Below are 26059 nucleotides of genomic sequence, written 5' to 3'. Positions count from 1 at the left end.
GAAAAAAGTCAAAAAATAATAAAATTATAAAGATCAAAGCAGGGGTAAACCCTAGTGTCATTTTGGAAGATGAAAATAAGATTGCAGAGGAATTTAATAGCTTTTTTGTTAGTGTTAGTGATCAGCTGAAACTTAAATTAGATCCGCCAGATGATGAGATAAATAAAGAGTATAGGACTTTATTCAAATTGAAACGAGTGATGAATTCTTTCTATTTCTTTGAGACTACTGTTTCGGAAGTAGAAATGATTATAAATTCATTGGACTCGAAAAAATCTTCTGGGTTTGACAGAATATCTGCTTCTATTATTAAAGAGATTAGTAGTATAATTTCTCCAATACTTTCGTATTTGATTAATTTTAGTTTTATCAATGGCATTTTTCCGGAATCACTAAAAGTTGCTGTTGTGATTCCTCTTTTTAAAAAAGGTGACATTTGTGATTTGAACAATTATAGACCGATATCATTACTTAGTGTTTTTGCAAAAATCTTTGAAAAGGCTATTAAAAAACGATGTATTGATTTCTTAAAAATAAATGGTTTTTTCTCTGAAAAGCAATTTGGTTTTTTGGAAGGAAAATCCACAGAAGATGCGTTATTGAATTTCTGTGCAGATTTATATCAGGGCTTTAATAATAAATTGAGCGTGGGTGGTCTTTTTATAGATATAACCAAAGCTTTTGACACTGTGGATCACAGTTTGTTACTGAATGTAATGTGGTTTGCGGGCTTCAGGGGTTTTGCTTGGAATTTTTTTAAAAGCTATTTGAATAACAGAGTCCAATGTGTTAAAATTAATAATGATGTATTTAGCTCCTTCAAACCAATAAACTGTGGTGTTCCGCAAGGATCGGTCCTTGGACCTATTCTTTTTTTGATATTTATTAATAGTCTTAGTAGTGGACCCTTTAGAGGATCACTTACTAGTTTTGCGGATGATACTGCTTTATGTTACAACTCAAAATCTGCTTTGGAATTGCAAAAGGATGTTCAGTATGATCTTCAGTTATTAAAATTGTGGTTTTCTTTCAATAAATTATCCCTTAGTAATAAAACTAAGTTTATTCATTTCTCTTTAAAGGATAAAATTTCTTGTATCAAACCTTTGTATTATAAATGTAATATTTGTTTAAAGTCTGATATTGCAATTTTATATGATTTGAATTGTCATAGTTGTATGCTTATTGAGCAAGTTGATAAAATCAAATATTTAGGCCTTTTTATTGATAAAAATTGTAATTGGAATGAGCATATTAACTCTATTAATAAATATATGTTATCTGCTATAAGAACATTCTACTACTTAAAGAATATTTGCCATGTAAATGTATTAAGGTTGATCTATTTTTCCATTATTGAAAGTAAGCTACAATATGGGATCACTTGTTGGGGAGGTATTTATTTCACAAATATCAATACACTTTTAGTTGCACAAAAGAAAATTATCAGAATAATGGCGCGTGTACCTAGAACGGAACATGCAATGGTTTTTTTTAAACAATTTCATATTTTGCCATTAAGATATTTATATGTCTTTAGAGTTTTAAGAATATTTTTCATTAGAGGAGGAAATGTTCAAAGTAATGCTAGAGTTTACTCTAGTCGTTTGAGATTTCAAAATAAGGTCATTCTGTTGAAGGCTAATGTTGAAGCTTTTCGTAGGTTTTTTACTTTTTGTGCTTTAAAGTTTTATAATTATCTACCTTTCCATGTGTCCTCTAGTTTAAATTTAAGAATTTTTCTCAAGGAATTGAAATCTTGGTTGTTTTCACTAGAAGATGTTGAGTTTCTGTTTAGATAGTATAGTTACTTTTATATTGTATTTTTGATATTATCATATTGCAGTGAATGATACATTTATGAAGGGACAGTTTATCTCTTAGTACTCTTCAACATATTTTTTTTCTCTTTATTATAAACATTTATCAAGTTTTTATATAATTTTAGCTAGGCTCTAAGCTACTCTTTCTTTATTTTCAGTGTGATGGTGCCTCAACACGTTTTTTCAAATGAGGTTACCTAACCACTTTATATTATTGTTTTGTAATGTTTTGTGTATTATTTAATATTGTAAATTGTAAAGTGTGTCAATAAATAGAAATGAAAATGAAAAACATCGTCAAAAAATGAGTGATAATTGAATAAGAATAATTCTATTGATTGATGGAGCAGGACAGAAAATTTCTCTTGTTCCTGACTAAAATCCATATCTTTTAGTTTAATTGAACAATATATTATTTTATTTATTCCTTTTTACAATTCACTAGGAAATATTTCCAAATCTATCATTTACAGCTGAATGTTTTTCCTATTGGGTATCAGTGGATATCAGTCATACTGATTATGTCAGCCTTCATTGTAACCATCAGAAGTGAAACCACTGAACACCAAAGTGGCTCATAGTTTATAAATGAATACTTTACAGTGCTTTCCATTTTTCCTCTAGATACTTACTCACAAGATACAACCTGAAATAATTTTTCCCACTCTCGATAAGTTTCCAAGAAGCTTGAAACATTTTAGAATGCCGAATATTCACCCAACTATCACACACATTATGCTTAATAATATATTATATCTAGTTTATCTCACAGTGTCTGATAACAGTGCAACGTTCAGATTACTTCAAAGATAACCTACTAAACCTACAGTAGGCCTACTAGAAACATAGCTGAAACCAGTTTGCAGAATGACGCAGTAGTGTATAAGAAGGACAACAGTTTATGTGAGAAAAAAAGTGACTTGAACTGTTGATAATGTGACACAAATTCCAAGTAAACTAGTAGTAATTGAAAGGACTTTTTACCTTCAATGATATTAATTTATGGACAAATTTAGTTGTGTTTGCCATCATAAAAATAAGTTTCATCTTGAAACATTTGAGATAATATACTGAACTGAGTTCCAGAATGAGTGAAAGTGTTCAATAGATTTGAAAAATATCTGAAGGGTCCTACGTGAACATTATCATCTGCAATAATCAATTTCGATTGTTCAAATATAACATTGTATTCGTCCTACATGAATATCATATAATTCAATAATCTATTTGGGTTGTCTATGTGCATTCTAAAAACTTTCAGATATCGCGAATCATTCATTGGGCATTAGGAAGTGAATGTGACAATTTGATTCCACATTAGAATCAAGGAGTATTTAAACAGCCAGACCAAGTTTCATCAACATAGCCAAAGAGTTAATTCTTCATTTACTGTGAAGAGAGTCACTGAATCTTCAAATTACCAACAAGTGAACAATTTAAGTACTGTTTCAAGTGATCAATTCATCTATCATGGATAATTTATTATAGAAACGTGAAACAATGCATATTGCAGTGTGAAATCGCCACTTTTGTGTGATGTGTCAACATTTGTACAAGGCATATCCAAAAGATACCAAGCCATGAATTCAAATTCGCTGACTGAAGCATCATTACCGCGAGTGGTACCACGCGTGCGCCAAGACCGGCCAGCGAGTGTCTACGACAATCTAAGAGGCAGTGGAGCGACAACCAATGGCGGCAGTGCAGCCATGATGGGGACTCCTCCTGTTCTCCACAATCATCCCCTTAATGGCGGCGCAACAGATGACGTCACCGAAACGTTTCCCACGCAGACGCATTGCTTGCGGACGACTGTGCCGCAGAACATTGCTGCCACTGCAATCGCCGGCAGACATGCGCCGACCAGGAACTCTCTGCGACATTCGCGCATGATTGTGCTCAATCGATCATCTTCAAAAGGTAGGCAAAAAAAGATTTCAAGACTCAAATCAGGTATGACAAATATTTCTCCATTAGATGATAGATCACTCAATTGAATAGATTGAATGTCAGCACAAGAATTAGGATAGGGATCCTGCTGGTCTCAACTGAATAACTCTCTGAAATTTGCTGTAAACTGGGCAAGAACCCCCAACAGACTGCTTATAAATGAACAACATCAGGGCAAGGCCACTTCACTCACAATTTAATTATTTTAAAAGGAGGTCATTATCAACTTAATTTTATTTTTCGTGTTACTGGAGGTCAGAGATAATGTATAAGGTTATCATTTCGAGCATGCAGCTCATATTCTGAATAATTCTTATTTCTATTGGGATTTGCAGGGAAAGGTTCGTGTCTGACTTAGATCACATTACCCAATTGGGACAAATTAATAACTCATTAGTCCCCAGGCAATACAGTACATTTCATCCCTCGACGTGCACTCATAAAAGTGTGAAAATTTGACAAAAAATGCCATACGCTAAATAAACAATAACTCATTCTGAGGTCAAATTAATTATTATAACTTGATTATTCTCTCCACTAAACACAAAGAAAGCATGACAAGCAGGAAAAAGCAGGAGGAAGCCGGAAGAGGAGGAGGAGAAGGATGAAGATGAGGAGGAGGAAAAGGAGGAAGAAGGAGTAGGAGGAGGATGAGAAGGATGAGTAGGAGAAGGAGAAAGATGAGGTGGTTGGGGAAGAGGAGGTTGAGGTAGTTGTTGCAGAGTAGCTGGAGGAGAATGTAGTGATGATGATGATGATGATGATGATGATGATGATGAGGAAGAGGTGGCAATGGATGAGGAGGTGAAGGAGGAGGATGAGGGGGAGGAGGAGGAGGATTAGGAGGAGGAGGAGTAAGTACTACTCGTTATATTTATTTCTGTTCTCAAGTAATACAAGAATAATATGCAAAGTTAATATCCATAACGTTCTAGCAGAATTAATTGTCCTGCTCCAATATATTTAAATTAATTTTGTAGCAGGCTCTTTGTCCATTAATAAGTCAGATGATCTAAGAGATATGATTTTGTTGTACATTTTCAAGCTGAAACCACGTGTCAGCATGACAAGGACTCTTTCTCCTTTCAGCATGACAAGAAGGAGAAAGAGGAGAAGAAAAAGAGGTCGAGCACGTTACTTACTATTCTGTACAGACACTTAAATATGGGTCATCAAATAATGTCTTGTATTTCAAACAAGCTGAATTCTGTAGCTTGATTTTTTTTTCTACTGAGGGTGAGGCCGATATGAGCTCTTAGTTTGTGCGTGTTAATGAAGTGGATGATAATAAGAGATGAATGGAACTACAGTTTTAGGTGGGTTCCGAACCACTGGGAAGCGATTCAACAAGTCATGAATCATATTCAGAGGAGTTGGCTATTATTGTTACTAAGTTGCCTATTATTGTTACTAAGTCTAGGGTTATGGTCGGGTCGATGTTTAGCTTTCAGTTTGGGTCGCGCTGGCGATTTGTAACACAAACATTTTAAAGAATGAAAGTGAACTCTATGGTTTCATCTTCATTTCCATTCAGCACGATGACATTGGAATGTTTTTATCAGATGATCATAACCGAAATCTACACCGCGACCAACTCGTTCTGTTTGCACCTCTAATTAAGACAATCTCGCATCACTACACAATCTTTTCCTGGACTGAAATCTATGTTACTAGTAGTTCTGTGAACAGTAGACCTCACGCAGTATTCTCATCCACAAGTACCTGATTGAAACTATAGACCTTATGGAAATACAGCAATAGACTGGCTTCTCCGCACACCTGTGTAATCACTTGTCAGCTGATTTATGATGAATAATTCTATAGTCTGATTTTTACTCTACTATTGGCGTACGAAGGAGGCTCCTTTTTTACTTTCCTTGCCCTATTACCATAGGTAAGGAAAGTATTGCTTTCCAAAAAAAATTAAGGTACCCTGATTTCAAGTTTTCTATACGTTTCAAGTCCCCCTGAGTCCAAAAACATGATTTTTGGGTGTTGGTCTGTGTGTGTGTATGTCTGTGAACACGATAACTCCATTCCTAATCAACCGATTGACTTGAAATTTTAAACTTAAGGTCCTTATACCATGAGGATCCGACAATAAGAAATTCAATAAAATTCAATCCAAGATGGCGGAAAAAATGGCGGATAATTACTAAAAAACCATGGGAATTTGGTCTTTGAGGTGCATGAATTCAGTATTCGAGAGAGCTATATTCAAATAAAGGTGTACAAATAATATACTGTATATTATAATACTGTATTGAATTATTAATAATAATAATTGTAATAATAACATTTAATAATAATATATTGTAATAATAATAATATTTGTAATTGAATTATGAATAATATATCACTGTTTCATTGGAATCCTAGCCAAAATTCCTGACTACATCTTAAACCTCACTTATTATATAGATGAATCAAACTATATTAAGGATAGGCATGATGAGAAACTCTAAACTCTAATGATCAGAACTAAATACGTTCATTACTTCTCAAAAAGGATTTGAATCTCCTCATACTAAGACCTAAATGCACGATTACATGATCATATTTATTACAGAGTTCTCATTCCAAGATTGAACAGATTTCAAATTCAATTTGAAAATTAAATTGAAAATCTGTTCAATATTAAATTTTCTAACAAATTTCTCAGTTTAAACCGAGTGCATTGGGCCTCAAGGTGTCTCCGCTCACCCCATTCAAGTTGTTCGAAATCATACTTGAGTCAATTAGAAAATGTGATTGAAAGTTATTCCTGAAAGTTTGCTTGGTACTGTAGTTTTTGAAATGAAAAAGGAAACATTCAGTCACAATATTTTATTCAAATTCAGTTCTTATGACATGATGTACAGTCTCTCAAACATTCGCTGTATCTTGCTTTTCAAATAATCAATAACATACAACAACATGTAGTAGAATATTTCGGCTATAGTCATTATACTTACGCCTAGAAATGCATCCAAGTAGATAACAGTGGCATCCATCATCTTATTGTTATTGTATGTGTAGGTTCGAACTTTTGGATGGAATAAAACGTCTATGAGTTCAATTGTAGCATATGAAGTTTTGGAATTCCAAACTTCATAACTTTGTGATTCATAAGATATAACCTTGTAGTCAGTGTAGTTGCAAGATGGCAAGCAGTCACAAGAATCTTCAAAGCTCCTGTCACCTGTGTCATAATGAGTGGCTTTGGCAACATTCACCGCACAGGAGCTGTATTCATCAGAGCATATGTATGTTGATTCGTTGTGCGGCATGAAAAACAGAACACATCCGCATTCTCCCAAAGCTCTTTTGGTGGAGCACTCCATTAAACAGTTTCGTCGCGTGTAATATTGAAAAAAGTCCAATGTTTTCTCTGTTGAGTTGTAGCATTGCTTAGCAGATGGAACTTTGTACAGAAAATCGTTTTCATCCACAGGATATTTTAGAATTACTTCAGGTTTGATGAGAATGCGAGAGTGTTTTGACCCCTGAATACGATGCCATCTCATGAATGGACTAGGGACTTCCCAGGGATTGTGGATTGTAAACCGATATTCATTGTCCCTGCCAATAAACTTGATGTCTTTCTTCTCACTATAATCATAGAGAACATAAGTTATGTCTGATTCATCTACCAAAACTGGTATCTTCGATGGTCGATGAAAGTCGTTTGTTCCTTGTAACCAATGTTCTGTATATGACGGGAAATCCATTGATCAAATCAGTATTCAATTGATGCGTCATGTTCAGTCCATACCAATTCTCTATTTCCAAGTCCAAATGATGTTGTACTGTATCCATCTTGTAAATCTTGTAAGCCGGAAGCATGTTGAAGGACCAGCAGAGCTCTCTGAACATGAAGGTTATTTGATCTGGTACAGGACAAACTAATGATGAAAACTAATGAATAGTCATTCTTTGAGAGAATATTGATGAAGGATACAAGTCTCATATCAGATATAACAAATCTTTCTCTATTACTATCTGTACTATTTCCAGTTGAACTCATATTGAAAATCTTATCAAATGCTTTTCTTGACATACCTAAGATATCTGCAATTTTATATGTCTCATCACCAAGTTTTTCCATGAGATATTTAACTTGCTTGTCTGAAGAGAGTAGTGGACCACACATTGTGAAAACAGGAATAGGCAGGGTAGAAATGTGTTTAGGAGACTTTGCCACTTCCATTGTCATCGGATCCTCTTTCCATTTATTTATCTTTATTCTATAAATTGCAAATAATGAGGTAATGAAACCGATTACGACTATACACCAAAAACATTGCTCTATCCAATGTTTGTTCGCATCAAAAATATACTTTACCCCATGTAATGACGTATTATCGAGAAAGTTCTTGAAATGGGGATTCACATTTTTTCTTCTCCTCATCTGCCTTTGATGTGAAGTTTTGGAAGGAGCCATGTTGTGAGTGTGGAAAACACAACAAACAATAAACACAGTGGATGATGGATTACTCAATTGAATGGACTGAATATCTGCACAGGAACTAGGATAGGGATCCTGGTACTCTCAACTGTATCACTCACTGAAATTTGCTATAAACTGGGCGTGAACCTTCAACAGACTGCTTATAAATGAACAACATCAGGGCAGGAAAATGAACAACTTCACTCACAATTTAATTATTTTAAAAGAAGGTCATCATCATCTTCGTTTTATTGTGTTACTTGACGTCAGGGATAATGTGTAAGGTAATTATTTCGAGCATGCAACTCATATTCTGAATAATTCTCATCTCCATTGGGAAAATGCATCATGTATCTTTATTGAATGGAAAGGTTCGTGTCTGAGTTAGATCACATTACCCAAATTTGATAAATTCATAACTAATTCTGAGGTCAAATTAATTTTTATAAGTTGATTATTTCTTCCACTAAATAACAAGAAAGTATCACAAGCAGGAGGAAGGAGTTGTAAGATTAGGAAGAGGAGGAGGAGAAGGAGGAACAGTTTGTGAAGGAGGAGGTTGGGAAGGAGGATGATGGGGAGGAGGAGAATAAGGAGGGAGAAGGAGCAGGAGGAGGATTATAAGAAGGAGGAGAAGGATGAGGATGAGGAGGAGAAGAATACAGGGAAGAGGAGGTACTACTCACTATATTTATTTCAGCTCTCAAGCAATACAAAAATAATATATGGAGTAACTATTGATAATGTTTCAGCAGAACTAATTTCCAAGTAATGGTCAGTCTGTGTGCTATGTCCCAAATTCAAATTCAAAATGTTTTAATTGCCGTGAACAAATACATGTTATTGACAAAGTCATCAGGTGAACTTATAATTACATCATACATACAATACACATACATTTCGCATTCTTAAAAACAGAGAAATATTATCACAGCAAACAGCTCCGGTATATTCATAACAATAAATTACATGTTCCAATCAATTATATTTTAAGCACTCTTTAGAAGTCAATGTCGGTGTGCTCGAAAAACTCCACAATACTATAGAAAGGGTTTCTAGAGCCATTCATTTAATTTGTGAAGGAAAATCTTCTTTGAATATTCGTTTGAGGGGTTTGCAAACTTGTTATAAACCTTTTAGTTAGTACAGTGTGACTTTTGAGAGATTTACTCAATCTGTATTAGTCGGTAAAAATTTTCCCCTTATTGCGAGTGTCATGCTTGTGAACATCTTTATTAAAAGTCAAATAGGGTGATTTTTCAAAGAGAATGTCACTAGCTCTAAAATGCACTAGTAGTTCTGTGAACAGTAGACTTCACGCAGTTTTCTCATCCACAAGTATCTGATGTCACCTGCTCTAGTTGATTCAGTAGAATCACAATTCACAGTTAAATCATAATTTACTCTTAAAAACTGACTTATCTTAAAAAACTCAGTTCACGTTTGAATTTGTATCCCATATGATAATATTTATGCAGTTCCGTGATAATTTTTCCATCTGATAAAAATATTTCTCAACTATTTTAAAATTAATTTTTTTCAATCAAGAATATTATAATCTCTTCAGCATTATTTAGCTCATTTAATAATTTTTTATTTTATTTTCAATCACCTATTAAATTTGTTTTTCAAATGTGAGAATATTGATACTGATGGGCACGCAACATAAAAAATATTGAACCCCTACCTTATAGAAATAGACACGGTCAGACATCTGTGTAATGCATGCAATGAATAATCCACTTGTCAGCTGATTGATTATGAATAATTATTCTATAGTCTGATTAATCCTATCTTCAAAGTATATTATAGTCAGATATATAGTGATATCAGAGTATGGAGGAATAATTCCTCCATAGAAAAGGAATTATTCCTTTTTTTCATATTATCCTTAAAAATGCAAAATTTCTAAAAACCTTATGTATACATCGACGCGCAGTTGAAAAAGGAATATTCCTGCCAAATCTCATCGAATCCTATCAACGCGTTTGGCCGTAATCGCGTTACATACAGACAGACAAAAGAAAATCCTAGTTAAAACATAGACCTAACCACGTTTGATCAATAAATTAACTAGTAGTTCTGTGAACAGTAGACCACGCGCAGTTATAAACCACAGCCTCCTCTTATACTGTCCATCAGAGTAAATCCTGTCTGTATGTCGTGTCGGTGAGATACCGGTGTGAAAACGGCTAATGGCTGTTAGGGGTTGGTGTATCAAAAATGCTGACATCAAAAGCTAATCTCCTTCAAGATATACTGGTAATAGGTCAGCCCGAGTTCAAAGCAGAGAAAGGTCGATAGACAATACTATGTTATTTTAGTTATTAAAATTGCATGAAATCAATAGTTCATTTAATCTATATAAATAAAAATCGATCCTCAAATTTTGACATTCAATATCTTTTTATGTGTGCACTGAATTTGACGATTTTTTTAGTTGTGTTTGTTATGTTCAGGAGTAGGTTTATGGCCTATCAAATTTATGATTCGACTTCAGGACTCTTTCCTACGGTCCTTCAAATTTTACATGTAATCCTTATGGGAGAAGAGTGTGGTTGTAGTTGCAAATGTGTGTCACTCCAGATTTGCATATGAAATCTCATTCAGTATGAGCAGCATTTTTTTATTTTATTGTCTTTCACTCTCTTCTCTCTTCTTCTTATTACTCTCTGTATTCATTACACATTGCACTCATGCTCAGTGCATGACACTCATCCTGTCAAGTGATCCTCACCTCCTCACGCTTGACGTGACGATCCCCTCTTTTGTAGCATGTTCACGTTCTAAATAGCAAGAAGAACCAAGAATCACGAAGGGACACAAAAGAATACAGAATACGAGTGAAGAAGGAAAGAAGACTAATTATTATAGTGTTCGTGACCAACACTGTTTCCTGTTTTCCTCAATGGAAGGCGGTCGAAATGACTTTTGCAACGATTTCGAAGAATTTAGCCAAATGTTACCTTATTTTTCAATAAAATTGTATCTCCGAGTATTCTAAAGTCAAATTCAATAGCACAACCACTAGGCTATATAACTCTGCTAAAATCTTAGTTATTATTTTTGTGAGGAATATAACAATACGGTAGCAGCAGATTTGAATAAAATACATCTGTCAAATGTTTAATAGCACCAATAATGTTTGTAATACTATTGGAGAAAATCACTCAAATCATTCAATCTGAATTTGAAAATTCAATTGAAAAAATAATACAATACACTACAAAGTAGTATATCATTCTATATTAAAGTATATAAAACATTTAAAAGCTAATCATTATTTTACAGTTTTAAGTGATTAGTGAGGGCTATTTTGTTTTTCAATTTGGTTTGTGAACAATCTAAATTTTTATGCTTTTGTACTCCGGAGCGAAGCTCGGTGCCCCGACATTCATATTATTTAGGCCTACATTCATCTCTGGTCACAACACCTTTTCAAAACATTGTAGAAATTCTTCATAAAATTTTCAGCAATTTGTGTTTGAAAGTCTTGAGTAAGACCATTGTGAAAATCTATATATTCTTGTTCAAATAGTCTTATTTCAAAAATAGCATCATTGCGAAGAAAAATGTTATAACCTATGTGTACCTAGTGATTGATATGCATCCTGGAATTAAGTATTCGAAGTCTTTGGTTCGGCTTGAACTGGGATTGAGCCCTCTATTTCATACTCTATGATCCACCATACTCTCCATCACAATTCTAAAACGGAATCGCAGAATACTGCATAGACAATGAAGCACATCATCAACAAGTCAATGAACTATGATCGTGCTTTCAGTGCTTTCTCAGACTGAGAGTCAACGCGACTTCCAATATGTACCTGGCCACGTGCTATATAAACTGTCAGCATTGGATCAATGGGAAGCATTAGGTTTATATTCATGAGGGATGCTGACAGTTTGAGGTGAATCCCACTTTGGAACTTTGAGTCGGATAATGTCCCCTCTCTTGTCAAATAAATCACCTACTTGAGTGCGATGACTTTGTAGGCGACTCTGATTCTATCGCTATTCTATTCTCTCTTGAACAGTTATTTTGAAATTGTCTCTTCTTTAAAGAGCCTGAAAAGTCAAAGTTCAGCGTAGAAAAACGAAAATTTGAAACAGAAACTGGATCAGTCAAGAATGTATATTAACAGAGATTCAACGAAAATTCTAATGGAGAATGAGAGAAAACTTTGGGTTTTTTAATACGACTGTACGATAAATTAAAAACAGAATATGGATGAGATGAAGAATTACAGAGATTACTAGAGATTCATTAGAAATTCCAATAGAAATGTGAGAATACTCTGAATTATGAAGTATCGTACTAAAAAAACTTACTTTTCAGGGCTAGTGAAATTATTTAAATACAATAAAATTTTTAATGTACCTTTTACCCTTGAAAATGGCTCTAATGAGCTGTGATTTGATATAGAATAAAAAGGGTACTTGGTAATTTTTATTGTCTTCCAATGAAAAAAACTTGCAAGATGACTTGAACTTGGATAAGTTGAGAAATGTATATTACCAGAGATTTATTGGGAATTTCAATGGAAAATAAGTGAATACTTGAAGTAACCATGGAAAAGACTTTCAACAGGAGTCGAACAGTTGAACCAGGAAGACTTGCGTGATTCAATAGTACCTACTGGTTACATAAATCACCTTTCCCTAAAAGTAAATTCTGACAGCTTCTGAGCTAAGCTAAGGTATCAACTATGGAGTATCAACGTTTACTTGCAAGTTGCTGGTTAATCGTGGTTCTACTATCTTGTATGTTGCCATCCATATTTAATTGTCACACTTATTATGTTGAAGAATAGCATATGATTCATAAATTGTCATAATTCCATTTTTAATGGAATAAAAATGTCAACTGCCATGAAAATAAATTGCTATTTTCTCATTGATAAGCTTGGGATTTATAAAATTATCAATTTCTGAACTCCCATTAGCTGTCGCTAAGACATCAAAATTGCTGCTCTCTTATCAAGTTCCTTGTGATTGGTTGAATTACATTGGTTGAATTGTGATTGGGTGAATTATTCTCACTATGGTCCTTGACATGGGGACTGAGTTACTGCTCTTCTTATTGGTCAGCTAGTAAGTTTGTGATTGATAACCTCTTACCGAAAACAATTTATGTAATAAATGATTGGCTTTGTAACTTTGTCTATTAAAGCCACTGAGACTCTTGGGCTGGCCCCAACGTTGTCTATTGTATCTTCTTGTCAAGAACTAATTCTAATTCATTATACGAACTGGAGAATTGTTGAAAATTACTCTATCTCTACTCATCCTCCACATGGTTAGGTGAAAAAACAGAATAGCGTATCTAATCTTTCAACTAAGAGCCATTTGAAATCAGAAGTAGAAATTAGAAGAAAATTGTTAAATCGTAATTAATTGATAATTATTCAACATTATATTAAATAGAAAAATCAATATTCAATTATTGATTTATACATAAAAAACATTGATAATAGCATTCTGATTTTTTTCTGAAAGTCCTATAATTTTTAGCATGACATTTTAAGAATAGCCTTAATGTCACGCTTTTAAAATACTTACAATTAGGACAGATTTGGTTTAATGCATCCTATTTCAGTGGTGGTTGAGTTCTTAGTGACAGAGAATACCGCTTGTGAGCTCTGTACATTGTCCTTTTCCTTTACAATATTTAAGATTGTATCGCTAAAACATAGCATTGCGGTCTTTCATATAATGAATGTGATTGAGTTCACATTCCTATTGTTCTAAACTACCAAATTAACAAATCCGACCTTCGTGGAACAAAATCATGAACTGTGAGGAGACCTAGACTTGAGTAGAACCAGATTGAAAACAATTGTGTGAAAAATTCTATTTAAACACTGAGAGGTAGAGCTTTAGAAGGTCAGTAGGATTGTTCCGTATTATCAGGTAGCTGGTTCAAGATCAGTACGATAAAAGCTCATTGTAACATTATCCAAAGATGCGAGAGAATTCTTCGGTTATATGCATTATAAAATAACATTAGAAGTCTTTGAAGACAGATAACCTCTCACTTGAATCCGGGGTAGATTAGAAGACTAGTCAGCTACAAGCCACATGCAAAAATAGGGGAAACCCAAAAATCTTGGAAAACCAAAAATCTCTTCAAGAATTCCGAAGATACAATAGCTTTTGCTTTCACATGGGAGATTTATCTTCCCTTTTTATTGTATCTATTACTTTTTTTGATACAGCAAATTGTTAATAACTAAATAATTTGATACCTGACTATAGTATAACAATAACCTCCCGGGCTGGAGAACTCGTCACTGAAGAAAATACCGTTAGTTATATTTGTCAGCTATTGTAATGAAATGTCCGGGTAGAATCGATTAAAAATATTCCATATGACTCTCAAATACTTTTTTCCATCTGTGAATAATGATTATACCTACAGCATACATGATATATTATACAGGCTTCACCACAGTAATAAAATATTGAGCACGTATCCTTATCGCCTTATAAAGAATGTTATTGTCCAACGAACTCGATATGTATCAATCTGTTCAAAGAATATGTATGTTGAAAATTTGATGCTGATTGATGTGAGTATTCGAGAGTTATCGTCAAACATACAATCACCCCTACAAGGACTCGAGCCTCTTAATTCAAAAGTAGGAACTCGCTACGCTCGTTCGATCAATTATTGAATTTGTTATTAAGTTCTTATTATTTTCAACTTCATTAGGCCTATGTGTATTTCACACTTTCCTCTGAACTTAAAAAAGGAAATTTCGGTACGTTATGAATACTCTACTTACCTAAATAATATAGGCTACGTAGACCAAAATAACGGCTAATCTCAGTTTGTCCGCATAGTCCAATGAGCTCTTTTTCAAGCTGTGTCTATTTGCGCCAGGCCTAATGGTTGGTCTTCTCATTCCTTCCTATTTAGAAGCCACAAAGAACTCTTGACTTTAACGGCATCTCTAAAAATAAAGCCCGAAGTACCGAACTATTCTAAGCAGCCTCTAATAATGCGAGTGGCAAACTGCAGGCGTGTTTAGCTCTATTCTTATTTATCAGATCGGAAATCGAACTGAGCCAATTGGCAAATAAACATCTCAGTTTCCGGAGCAGATCTTCCAAATAAACACATGGGTATTTGGTGCTGCAGACTTTGTTGGAGTATTTAGAAAATATATACGGTGTGGAAAACTCATACTAATTATTCCTTTGATGTTGCAATTAGAATTGAGAACGTTGGTTATAAGGCTTAGTTGAGGGAAATGTATCTGGTATGAAACACTCACACTAATTCCCTTCATTCTTTAATTAGAATTGAGGACATTATGAATGACACATAATAATGAAGCAGGTCAATCAATCTAACGGTTATCATTGTTTCATAATCTGATATTGAACAATACCATTCTTCCTTTAAGAATGTAGAATTGTGGTACATTATTCCAAAATTTGATCATCAATAGCGATAGTGATTAGCAATCCTGACCTCTTGGCGAAAAAAACTTCACTAAGTACAAACCATAGAGTGAAGATACCGTTTAATTATAGTTTATCTGTAGTAATCATTTATCTCTGACATTACTAAATCAATCAACAACAAACAAGTATCACGAATCGAGTATCTATCTGTACTATCTGTTTCACAACATTATTTTCTTTTCTAGTTTTGCTATCGTAAATAAACGAATATCAGTATAGTATCACAGATGACGGCTTTGGCCCACTAAAGTGAAATGATCTTACAACATAATTTTGTGGAGCCACTACAGCGATACGATATTATGGTCTTGAGAGGCTCACTTGCATCTCTCAACCGTGACTGGATTGTTGACACAGAAGAAGGAGTGATGTAGAGGAAGAAGACGAAGAAGGAGGAGAAGAAGAAGGAGAAGAAACGGAAGAGAGGAAGAAGTAGTAGTAGTAGAATAAGAAGGAGATAAGCAGAGGAAGAATAAGGAGATAGTGGGAGAAGAAGACGGAGAAGGAGGAGAAGAAGAAGGAGGAGAAGAAGAAGGAGGAGAAGAAGGAGAAGAAGAAGGAGAAGAAGAAGAAGAAGAAGAAGAAGAAGAAGAAGAAGAAGAAGAAGAAGAAGATGAGAGCTGGCGAAAGTTGTACTGGAGAGCAATGAAGAAATCCAAGCACTATAGTGACTAGCTGATACCAAACAAACGCTAATGTCATATTCATTACGTAAGAAGCTAGTCGGTTTTAGGTTAGCCGGTTACCAAGCCATGGTAAATACCGGTACGTACCATACTGATAATGTACATTACATTTACTCTATAGCTGTATTATAGGTACACTTCTAAATGGATATAATGTAATACATGGATAATTGAACTGATTTACTTTGGATAATGGTGTATCCAGCCTTATAGGTATGAAATGGCCTTAAGTTACTTTAGGGTTTTGTGGAAGATAACATTGAAAGATTGGTAGTTGAGTAAAGATAATTTGGGTAAAATGAAAGTTAGGGAGAAGATAATATTGATTAATGGGAAAATATACAACATTCAAACAAAGAATTAATGGTACACTACATTTACTACTTTTTGTTTTTTTTTCTAAATTTGCTATGCTGTATTTTTCCAGGAGATTGTCTTCATTGAATGATCCGCATATAAGTATTCACTATTGTGTGAGTATCCTAGTCAGATGGGATGATAACATTACATTTTTGATATAACAATCAAGCGCTTAGAGGGGTTCGAATTGACTAACCCAGCGTAAGTTAGTATATCAAAGGTTTTCTAGCTAGTCTACGTTTGCTTAGGCTAGGCACACACCAGTTAGTCAAGACAAGACAAAACATGATCAGACACAACACTTCACATAGTTGCTCATGACGCAACACACACAGATTAGTCATTGCAATTAGACATGCCTTCATAAGCAACTATGTGAAGTATTGTGTCTGATCATGTCTTGTCTTGTCTTGACCAACTGGTGTGTGCCTAGCCTCTCAATGCTCACGAAGTCTATTTGAAATGATTGATCATTCATTGCTTTCATATTCTATGGAATGAGTAGGTTACACTACGTTACATGTATGTTTCATCACCTGAATCTCTAGAGAAATCGTTATTTCTACAATAGCAACAATAATACATGGATGTATTCAAGAATTGAACCAATATAGGATTTAATTCCATCAATTGCATCCAGATGATTAATTAAAGATGTTATGTGCCGGTACCGGTACTGACGTAGAACATGTGAAAATAATTAATGTTTAAAATATGATGTGTATTGTGAGCTTAAGATTTATTCTGGAAGTCGTGAACATTGAGAAATAGAACAACCACGGACAGAGGGGATTAGAAAAATGACAAGAAAAAAATAAAAACAAAGAGTAAACCTGGGTCAGCTTCTATTTCCTCCACTTGAAAGAAAGAGAGAGAGACAGAGGGAGAGAGAGAGAGAGTGAAAAGGGGAAGAGAAAGAGAAAAAAGGGAGAGTATGTGAGAATCTGACTAAAGTAAATTGGACGAGAAACGAAGAATCAAGAAGAAATTGAAGATACCATTTACCAACAGTTATTACAAAGATGAACTGTATGGCATATTATAGTCCGCCAATTTACGGCGACTATTTTATCGAGAAAAAGAGAAAAGGAATGTGAATAAGAAGGTAAAAATGATGGAGACGTGAGAGCTGAGACATGAAGTAGGAAGAATGCTGTCCACATATAAGAGACTGCATAGCAAACACCTGAAGAATAAAGATTGCATTATACGGTACATAGTCAAGACTAAAAACGGTTTAATTTACGATGAGGATCTCTAGAGTCTTGACAATACTTCATAGAACTTGTATATATGTGTTGTAGGTTGAGTTATCAACCCATATCAAAGAAGGCTTGTTTATTTTCTAAACAGGTACCCTTACTGCCTCTTTTATTTTTTCAGTTGACTGGGAAGAGTTCATAAAGTCATTTTTATTATCGCTATTATCATGAAAGTTCAAACATTGTAAAAATTTCTTGAAGATGCAGTACTGGAGAATTTGTAGTACGCTACCTACGTTCATAGAGAAATGATGGAGAGTTGAATGAATTCGTTGAAGGTTAGGCACTACACTTGGGCACCAAAACTACACTTCACGAATCACTTGATAAAACATTTTTCTGACCTTTGATCTGATAAGATGTGAGTTTTTACAAATGAAGAAAAGATGAGTTTTCACAAACTCCAATCTAGATCATTACTATCATCTCATGTACAAACATGACATCCAATCGTACAGAGTTCGAATGGACAATTTCATTGGAAATGTCAATTGGCAAACATGTAAACGGAAATTGAATTCTCCAACAAAATCGAATCAGCACAGCATTGACCTTCAATTATGCCTCATCTTCTGCAAAATCACTTCTATTTTCAAATCGAGTGAATGAGAATTCATCGCAACGTCACGTGACCTTGTCGCCGATGTTTATTCAAGCGCACAGTGCCACAACCACAATCCAAATCACCAATCTATTATTCAAGAACGTATGAAATAGGTTTGGTTCGGTAAGAATGATCTCAAGAAACAAGTAGGCCAGTTTGACAACAAGGTAGCCTAGTTGTTGATAGAAAAAGTAATGTAGCCTAGCTTTGTTTAGAACAATAATTATTGACTTAGAACAATTTTGTTATATTTTTTTATTTTTCTTCCAATATTTGCATTGTGTTTTCTATGGCGAATAGATGAATTTGGATTTGATTCAATTGAATTCTCCCAAAACCAATTGATATCAAGTAGACTAGTAATAGAAGAAGAAAAATAATTGGAATAAAATAAGAATGAGGAAATTCAAGATAACATAATTGAATGAGATGAGCATTTTTGTTGATTTAGAATTAGCAAAAATAGCGGAGAAATTTTAGTTACAGGAGTAGAAGCATTAAATTCATTCCAATGACTAAATTATTTGAAAGGAAGTAAAAAAGTGAATTCAACACATTTTTTCATTCAGACACATTAATATATTATTTTCTCCCATACATCACACAATATTTATAGCAGTACCTTTATGAAGAAATCTCATATATTTCCCACCTAGGAGCTATTTTGCGTTATAGTAGCATGGATAGAAAAAAGTAAAGATGCGCCGTTAGCCTACAACTCATGAGGATTCTTTGATGAATTTCAGTGAAGGTAGGCTATAGGTATGGTTTGTTTTTTAGTTTGTCACCAGGTAAGATAATGAATTTCTATTCTTTTTACATAATTATCATCCCTACATGTAAGCCATTGCAGCTTTCTCTTCAACATTTCTTGCACAGTTTGTGGGTTTTGGCCCAAAAAGGCATCAGCAGATTTAGAATAGGAATAGATACAATTCGATTAACAACTTGATTTTTTCAAATTTATGAGTTTGCTAATTTTTCAAATTAAGGAAAACGTCATAATTAAGAAGTGGTACTGTGACTAGCTGCGACTTCTGGACTTGACAATTATATTTATTTCAAATACGATCGATCATCTTATGCTTTGAATCATTCTGTACGTTTTTTGTCCTTTTTCTATAAAACTACGCTCGGGTGCACAAAAGCCTGTTAAATGTAAACTGTGATTAGATGCCACGAGAACCAGTCAGAGAAGCCTTAAAAGAAGTGGTACTATGACTAGCTGTGACTTCTAGACTTAAAAGTTATATTTATTTTGTATCCAATCATGCTTATGCTTTGGACCATCCTGTACTTCTATTTGTTCTTATTCTATGAAACATAGGCTCGTTTGCACGAAAGCCTGTTAAATTCTTACCACGATTAAATGCCACGAGAACCAATCAGAGAATGAAGCTTCCTTTACAAAAAGTATTTTCTGATTGGTTCCCGTGGTATTCTGGTATTTAACCATGATTGAAATATAATAGGCTTTTGTGCAACCGGATTATAAAATTTGAATTTTTGAATTCAGAAATCAACTCTCAACTAGCGCACAATAGAATACAATGAAATTGAAACTTCATTCATCACAATACAGTTTCAAACAAATTCAAAATAAAAATAGAAGATATTATAAATAGTAGGATATTCTTCTCTGAATATGAGTCAATTTTTTTATAATGATGTCCTATTTTTGCAACATTTAATAAAATATTTAAATAATATTTTAGATTAATATTGCAAGATAAAATAATATTATTAATATTCAAATAATTTTTGAATATTAAATAAAATTGGAGAATGGTTTGTTGCAGTACAAAGAAAGTACCATCCACATGTGATGCGTCACCACAGACTGGGTCGCGCTTTGGCCGCGCTGCAGGCTCTGATTGGCGGGGCGGTCACCACGCTGGCCCTCTGGCTCATCATATGGACACCACGGCTGCCCACCAGAGACGTGCCTTACTGGAGCGGATTACCGGTATTCATTTAACTGATAATCAATTATAATCTGTAATTTAATAAGTGTACCATACAATAAATATCCTATCTCTCATAGAGCAACAGAGATTTCAACATTTATCATCACATTTTATTTATCATTAGTTAGAGATCAGCATACATAGAGTATTTAATAGTTAGTGTAGCATTTAATGCACCTAGATACATACACATAGGTATTGTATTCTAGATACATTGGTATCATCACTTTGGTTCAGGTATCATTTGAATCTCGTACTTCTCCTACTCCATCCTCGTCTTATCCTCCTCCTCCTCCTTCCCTCTTCCATTTCCTCGTCATTCTTTTTCACCTCTCCCTCATTTTCCTTATTATCTCCTCTCAATAAATTAGTTTCCAATTGGAATAGCAATAAGGTTACCTTATTTTTCATCTCCCTATCATTTTGATAATGTATTGTATGAATGAATAAATTGGTTTCCACCTTTCTAATTTATTTGTTATTACAGTATTAAATTGAGTACAGTCTTAACAATTTCGGAAAGAAGCAACAGACTTGAGACCATGAACATTTCTGTTTCAATTTGTTTTTGGACGACAGTCCATATAGGTTCTAATTTTGAATGATTGATCAATTCACTCTCCAACTCCAAAACAAATAAACAATCAAATTCTGAATTTATGAATACTTGAGAACATTTAGAATGAAAAAGATCGAAAAGAACTATAGTAATCTAAAACAAACAAAAAACCCTGAGGAGTAGACCTAAGTTACATAAAAAATACAATAGCTTCTCTGTCTGAATCTAGAAGATTTTCAATACAGTATAATGTAAATATGTCAATACAATTTTTCATGTTGATAAATATTACCATATATTTATTGTGACTAACAAATTTATAACTTATTATCAGGTTGCTTGAATTGTGACCGAAGACTATTCGCTTCTTCTTAAGATATTTTTAACAAGCAATATTCCAATACAGTAAATGGTTTTCAATCTTTTCAACTGGCAAAGCTCACTTTCCATATTTTGGAGGAAGTATGTGAATTTGATTAGTACTATTCACTCAAGAATTTCACTGTTGATTCATTGAATCAAAATATTGTAGTGCACTTGAAATAATTCATTCATTTTTGTTCACAGCTCCTCTTGTCTGGAATTCTGGGACTTGTACTACTCTCTTGTTGCAGAAAAGACTATCCAGGCAAACCGTATTCTTGTCATACATTCATTTTCAAAGTAAGTAAATAATCTAGGTGATTTTATTAAAATTGAAACAAATCGCAGTCAGAAATTTCTCCAAATTGGAAGCCTCCTTTCAAGATCCTTAGTCGAGGATCCTTGAACACCGGAGAAACGTGTTTTGTGAAGCCCCTTTCATGAAACTTGTTTTTTACCAAAGAGTATTATCACAGAGAAACGATAGAATAAGAAGATATCCCATGCTATCTTTTCTCTATGGTATTAAATCATGAAACAATATATTTTCTTCTATATTTCATAGTCATGAATATGAAATATTTGATATTATTGATCATTATTAACAAGAATCAACTATTATTATTATATTGAACTAGTACCTCAATAACCGTTATTTAAGATTATTGAAAAGAAATAGAAGTTATCAAGTACCCTTTTTCATATTCTATTAATATTCACAACTATAATTATAGTTCCAACTCATTATACAGCCAAGTATAAAGGAAAATGAGTATTGACAGTAGTTATCTACTAAAGAAGACAATGGAAAAAGAACCTAGACAACTATGACGTCCTATATCATTTTCACTGAATTTTACTAAGTGAATTCTACTATAACTTATAAATAGGTACTATAAAAATAATTACTAGAGAGTTGTCTTGCCCTGGGAACGCACTATAGCTATTCCGATGAGGCCGTTCTAGTGTTTGATTGAATTTATTTAAAATGAAAATTAAACGTCCTGGGTACGCACTGACAGTGATGTGTTTCAAAAAAAGTAATTACAAAAATTAAAACAATTGTTTGCAGACAATAAGCGTGGTAGTGTCGATAGCGGCGGGTGGAACGTGTTTCTGTGCGGGCGCGTTCGCCGCGCTCCATCTGGTGTTCCTGTCGCGCGCCGCTTGCGAACCGATGAACGTGCTCAATGCGACGTGTGTGTGCCGCGCGCGAGCCGCGCCCGACACCGAGAACGTCCTTGACATCACCGCCAAGGTCACGCGCTACCAGGACCTCAACTGTCCCGAGGTCGAGAACATTCTCACGGTAAATATTATGTTAACATTTAATTTTGCATTACGGAAAAATTGAATACAGATTGATACAGTAGCCCAGTCAACGAAGTGTTATAGAGGGAAAAGTTTGGAAGAAAATTTTTCACCCCGCAGTTCTGTTTAGGGTAGTAAGGAGGTAAACATATCAAAAGTCCCCACCCCTACCCCTTGTGCTAAGGGGGTGAGGGTGGTTCAAAGGTACCATTTTTTGGTTTCTCACATATAACTCGGAAATCATGCATTTTACAGACATGACTATTCTATAAGAGATTAAAGCTTACATAATTTTCTACAATATTGATCAAACAACTTTTTCTACATCTCTCTCACTTCTCGAGATATACGCTCTAAAAGATGTGACATTTTTGGAAAAACACATCTTCCTTCAATTTTTGGCTTTTTTTGCTCTTATAACTTTTTGAATATCGACGGGAAAAATCCATGCTGAACATGAACTTATAGAGCATCAAATTCTCTTCAATTTGATGTATAACTTCACAAGTTCACGCACATCCCTACGACTGTTGCAGCAGCTGCAGTGTTGAGTGTGAGATCTTCAGTTATCCAGAAAATGACCAATTGACGAAGGAATTTGGAGAGAATGTTTTGAACACAATTTTTGACTTCGCAGCTTTGTTGGAACCAGTTAGGGGGTGAACATATCAAAAGTCCCCATTCCAACACCTTGTGTAAAGGGGTGAGGTTGGTTTAAAAGTTGCATTTTTCAATCTTTTGCTTACAAGCTCATATCTTGAGAAAAATGCGTTCAACCGACATGACTAACTATTCAAAAACGAAACTTGATAAATTCTCTACAATATTTGTTTTGTGGTGATTTGTGATATCTCCAACAGTTTTCGAGATATACGCTCTTAAAAGTGTAAAATTGTTAAAATAACAGCTTTTAATCCTATATTTTGATGTTTCAGGGCCTATAACTCTCCAACAATGCATCGTAGAAATGAATGCTCAGCGTAGATTTGTAGAGTTTTGTTTTCTCTTCAATTTGATGTATTATTTCACTATTTAATGTTTTCCTTTTATTGTTATAGCAGATTCAATGTTGGGGGTGAAATTTTCAACTCTGCAAAAAGTGTCAACTTAGCAGTTCCGCACCTTTGATAGACGGGTAGAGATGTGTATTTTTGCTATGTTTGCCTCCCAACTAGTCTTCATTCAGCTACAAAGTCAAAAATTGTGTACCAGATGTTCCAGACTCAAATTTCATTGTCAAGTGATCAATTGTTACAAAATTAAAATTTCACCCCCCACCTAGAACCTGCTATAAAATAGAAGGAAAACATTAAGTAGTGAAATAATACATCAAATTGAAGAGAAAACAAAGCTCTACAAATCTACGCTGAGCATTCATTTCTACGATGCATTGTTGGAGAGTTATAGGCCCTGGAACTTCAAAATATAGGATTAAAAGCTGTTATTTTTACAATTTTACACTTATAAGAGCGTATAACTCGAAAATTGTTGGAGATATCACAAATCACCACAGAACAAATATTGTAGAGAAGTTATCAAGTTTCATTTTATGGATAATATATCCATATTATGAATATGTGTCGGGGAAAATAGTGGCATCCCCAACACATATTCATATAAGCTATAGTGGAAGCCACATTTTCTCAATGTAGCAATCAATAAATATTGTTGAATTATTAATTTGTAAACAATTGTTGGCTATTTTTTATAATTATTCAGCGTTATTAGTAATCCAGTACCATACTAAAAAAACCTTAGTTTGAGTTCTGATGACGAATAACACAAACAGAAATAGTTGGTGAGCATTCAACGTACTGCAATTCAATGAAAAATATTCCCAGTCAATCGATGAATTAAAGCAGAATTGAAAGAATAAGAACTTCTAGAGAAGTTACCAAAGTGTCTTTTGATTTTGTAATAATGTAGACTTCCTATACGGTGGGATTCACTGTTATCTGTCATTATTCCTTATTAATAACATTCAATATTCTCCAATCAACCAATGCTGAAAGTTTGAAGTATATCTCACTATCACTATATACTATAGCTTTTGTTCCATAATGTTATACTTTTTAGATACCAGTATACTTTTTATTGTATACGTTATACATGCTAGAGCAATATTTACTTTATGGTGAGGGCTGCTCTTTATTTATCAAGAAAAAAATCAAGTAGCCTACCCTTTTTAAAAACTTATAATTCACAATAAGTTATGTTAACTCACTTGAAAATGATATTTATGTTGAAACATGTTGTGAAATTAAAAGTTTTCAAAAAGAGTCCTTAGATTTTTTTATCTTGATCTTAAATCATTATACGTATACTTATACTTATACTTATAAATATATAGGTACTGTGTGCTAGTTTCTATGTATCATGCGTGTGGTTTGGCTATTTACCCACTTCTGTTCTTTCATAAAACTCTCCACGTTACATAGGGAATAGAAAAATGCCTTTACAGTTATCAAAGTCTTTTTCTTATTTATGGTAGTGGACTCCCTCCAGTTTGGCTTTGGTTGGTTTGGCCATTGGTCCAATAGCCATTATTTATAAAATTAGCCTAATTTGCCATTTTTATTGTCTGTTTGCAATTACTTATTAGTAAACTGCAATACAGTACATATTGAATTTTGAATTGAATTGAATTTCTTTATTCATCAAAATGCACATAATACATCTAAACAGTGTCAAATTACAACAAGAATTATTAATATATTGTCACAAAATCATCCTTTATACATAGAGAAGTCAAAAATTTTGATAAAAAACAAGATTGTAAAATCATGCAGTCAAATTGACATATTCCTGCAAAGAGTATAGGGATAGTCCCACCAAATATTCCTTTGATTTTTTTTAGGTATTCAATCTCCTCTATTTCTTTCAACTCTCTAGAAAGTATATTGAAAAATTTTCTCCTAATAAAAAATGTTTTTTTCTTAAAGACATCCAATCTATGCCTCTCCTCGATCCTTCCAAATCTGGTGTTTTAGCCATGTGTTTCGTTTCGTGACCTGTGATACATAGAAAATATTCTGTCTTATTAAATATGCATACATCATGATCTTGAATGTGTTTGTGTGAAATATATCTGGCAGATTTTTGCGAATAGGCCTACATGTATTTAATAGAGTAAGATTCACTTCAAACTGTGAGTATTAGTTATAAATGACATGAATACTGTTTCCCAAACATGTAATATACACGCCCTTTAGGCTTTTTTGTTTCTGAAGGATAATATAATTATTTTGTAATTTTTTTCATGTTATGTAAAC

General features: G+C 33.8%; 2 protein-coding genes across 10 annotated transcripts in view; one reads left to right on the top strand and one right to left on the bottom strand.

Annotated features, from left to right (window-relative positions):
• The window catches only part of LOC111056699, a 45947-nt gene that overhangs the window by 15718 nt on the left and 4170 nt on the right, over nt 1–26059 (top strand). For 2 of the 6 annotated variants that reach the window (XM_022344087.2, XM_039431029.1), the window contains exons 2-5: nt 2596–3743; nt 20387–20553; nt 21681–21776; nt 22549–22785. In XM_022344087.2, coding sequence (XP_022199779.2) covers nt 3404–3743; nt 20387–20553; nt 21681–21776; nt 22549–22785 — 840 coding nt within the window. In that variant the 5' untranslated portion in view covers nt 2596–3403. Of the gene's footprint in view, nt 1–2583; nt 3744–20386; nt 20554–21680; nt 21777–22548; nt 22786–26059 lie in introns of all 6 variants that reach the window. The other 4 variants (XM_022344089.2, XM_022344088.2, XM_039431031.1 and 1 more) reach the window with 4 other exon arrangements.
• LOC111061634 overlaps nt 20351–26059 on the bottom strand; it is a 35672-nt gene continuing 29963 nt past the window's right edge. For 2 of the 4 annotated variants that reach the window (XM_039431034.1, XM_039431038.1), the window contains one exon: nt 25428–25798. In XM_039431034.1, coding sequence (XP_039286968.1) covers nt 25774–25798 — 25 coding nt within the window. In that variant the 3' untranslated portion in view covers nt 25428–25773. Of the gene's footprint in view, nt 20584–25415; nt 25799–26059 lie in introns of those variants that run through there. The other 2 variants (XM_039431041.1, XM_039431033.1) reach the window with 2 other exon arrangements.

The sequence above is a fragment of the Nilaparvata lugens genome, chromosome 6 (assembly GCF_014356525.2).
Source record: "Nilaparvata lugens isolate BPH chromosome 6, ASM1435652v1, whole genome shotgun sequence".
Lineage (NCBI taxonomy): Eukaryota > Metazoa > Arthropoda > Insecta > Hemiptera > Delphacidae > Nilaparvata > Nilaparvata lugens.
This window is presented reverse-complemented; position numbering and strand designations above follow the sequence as displayed.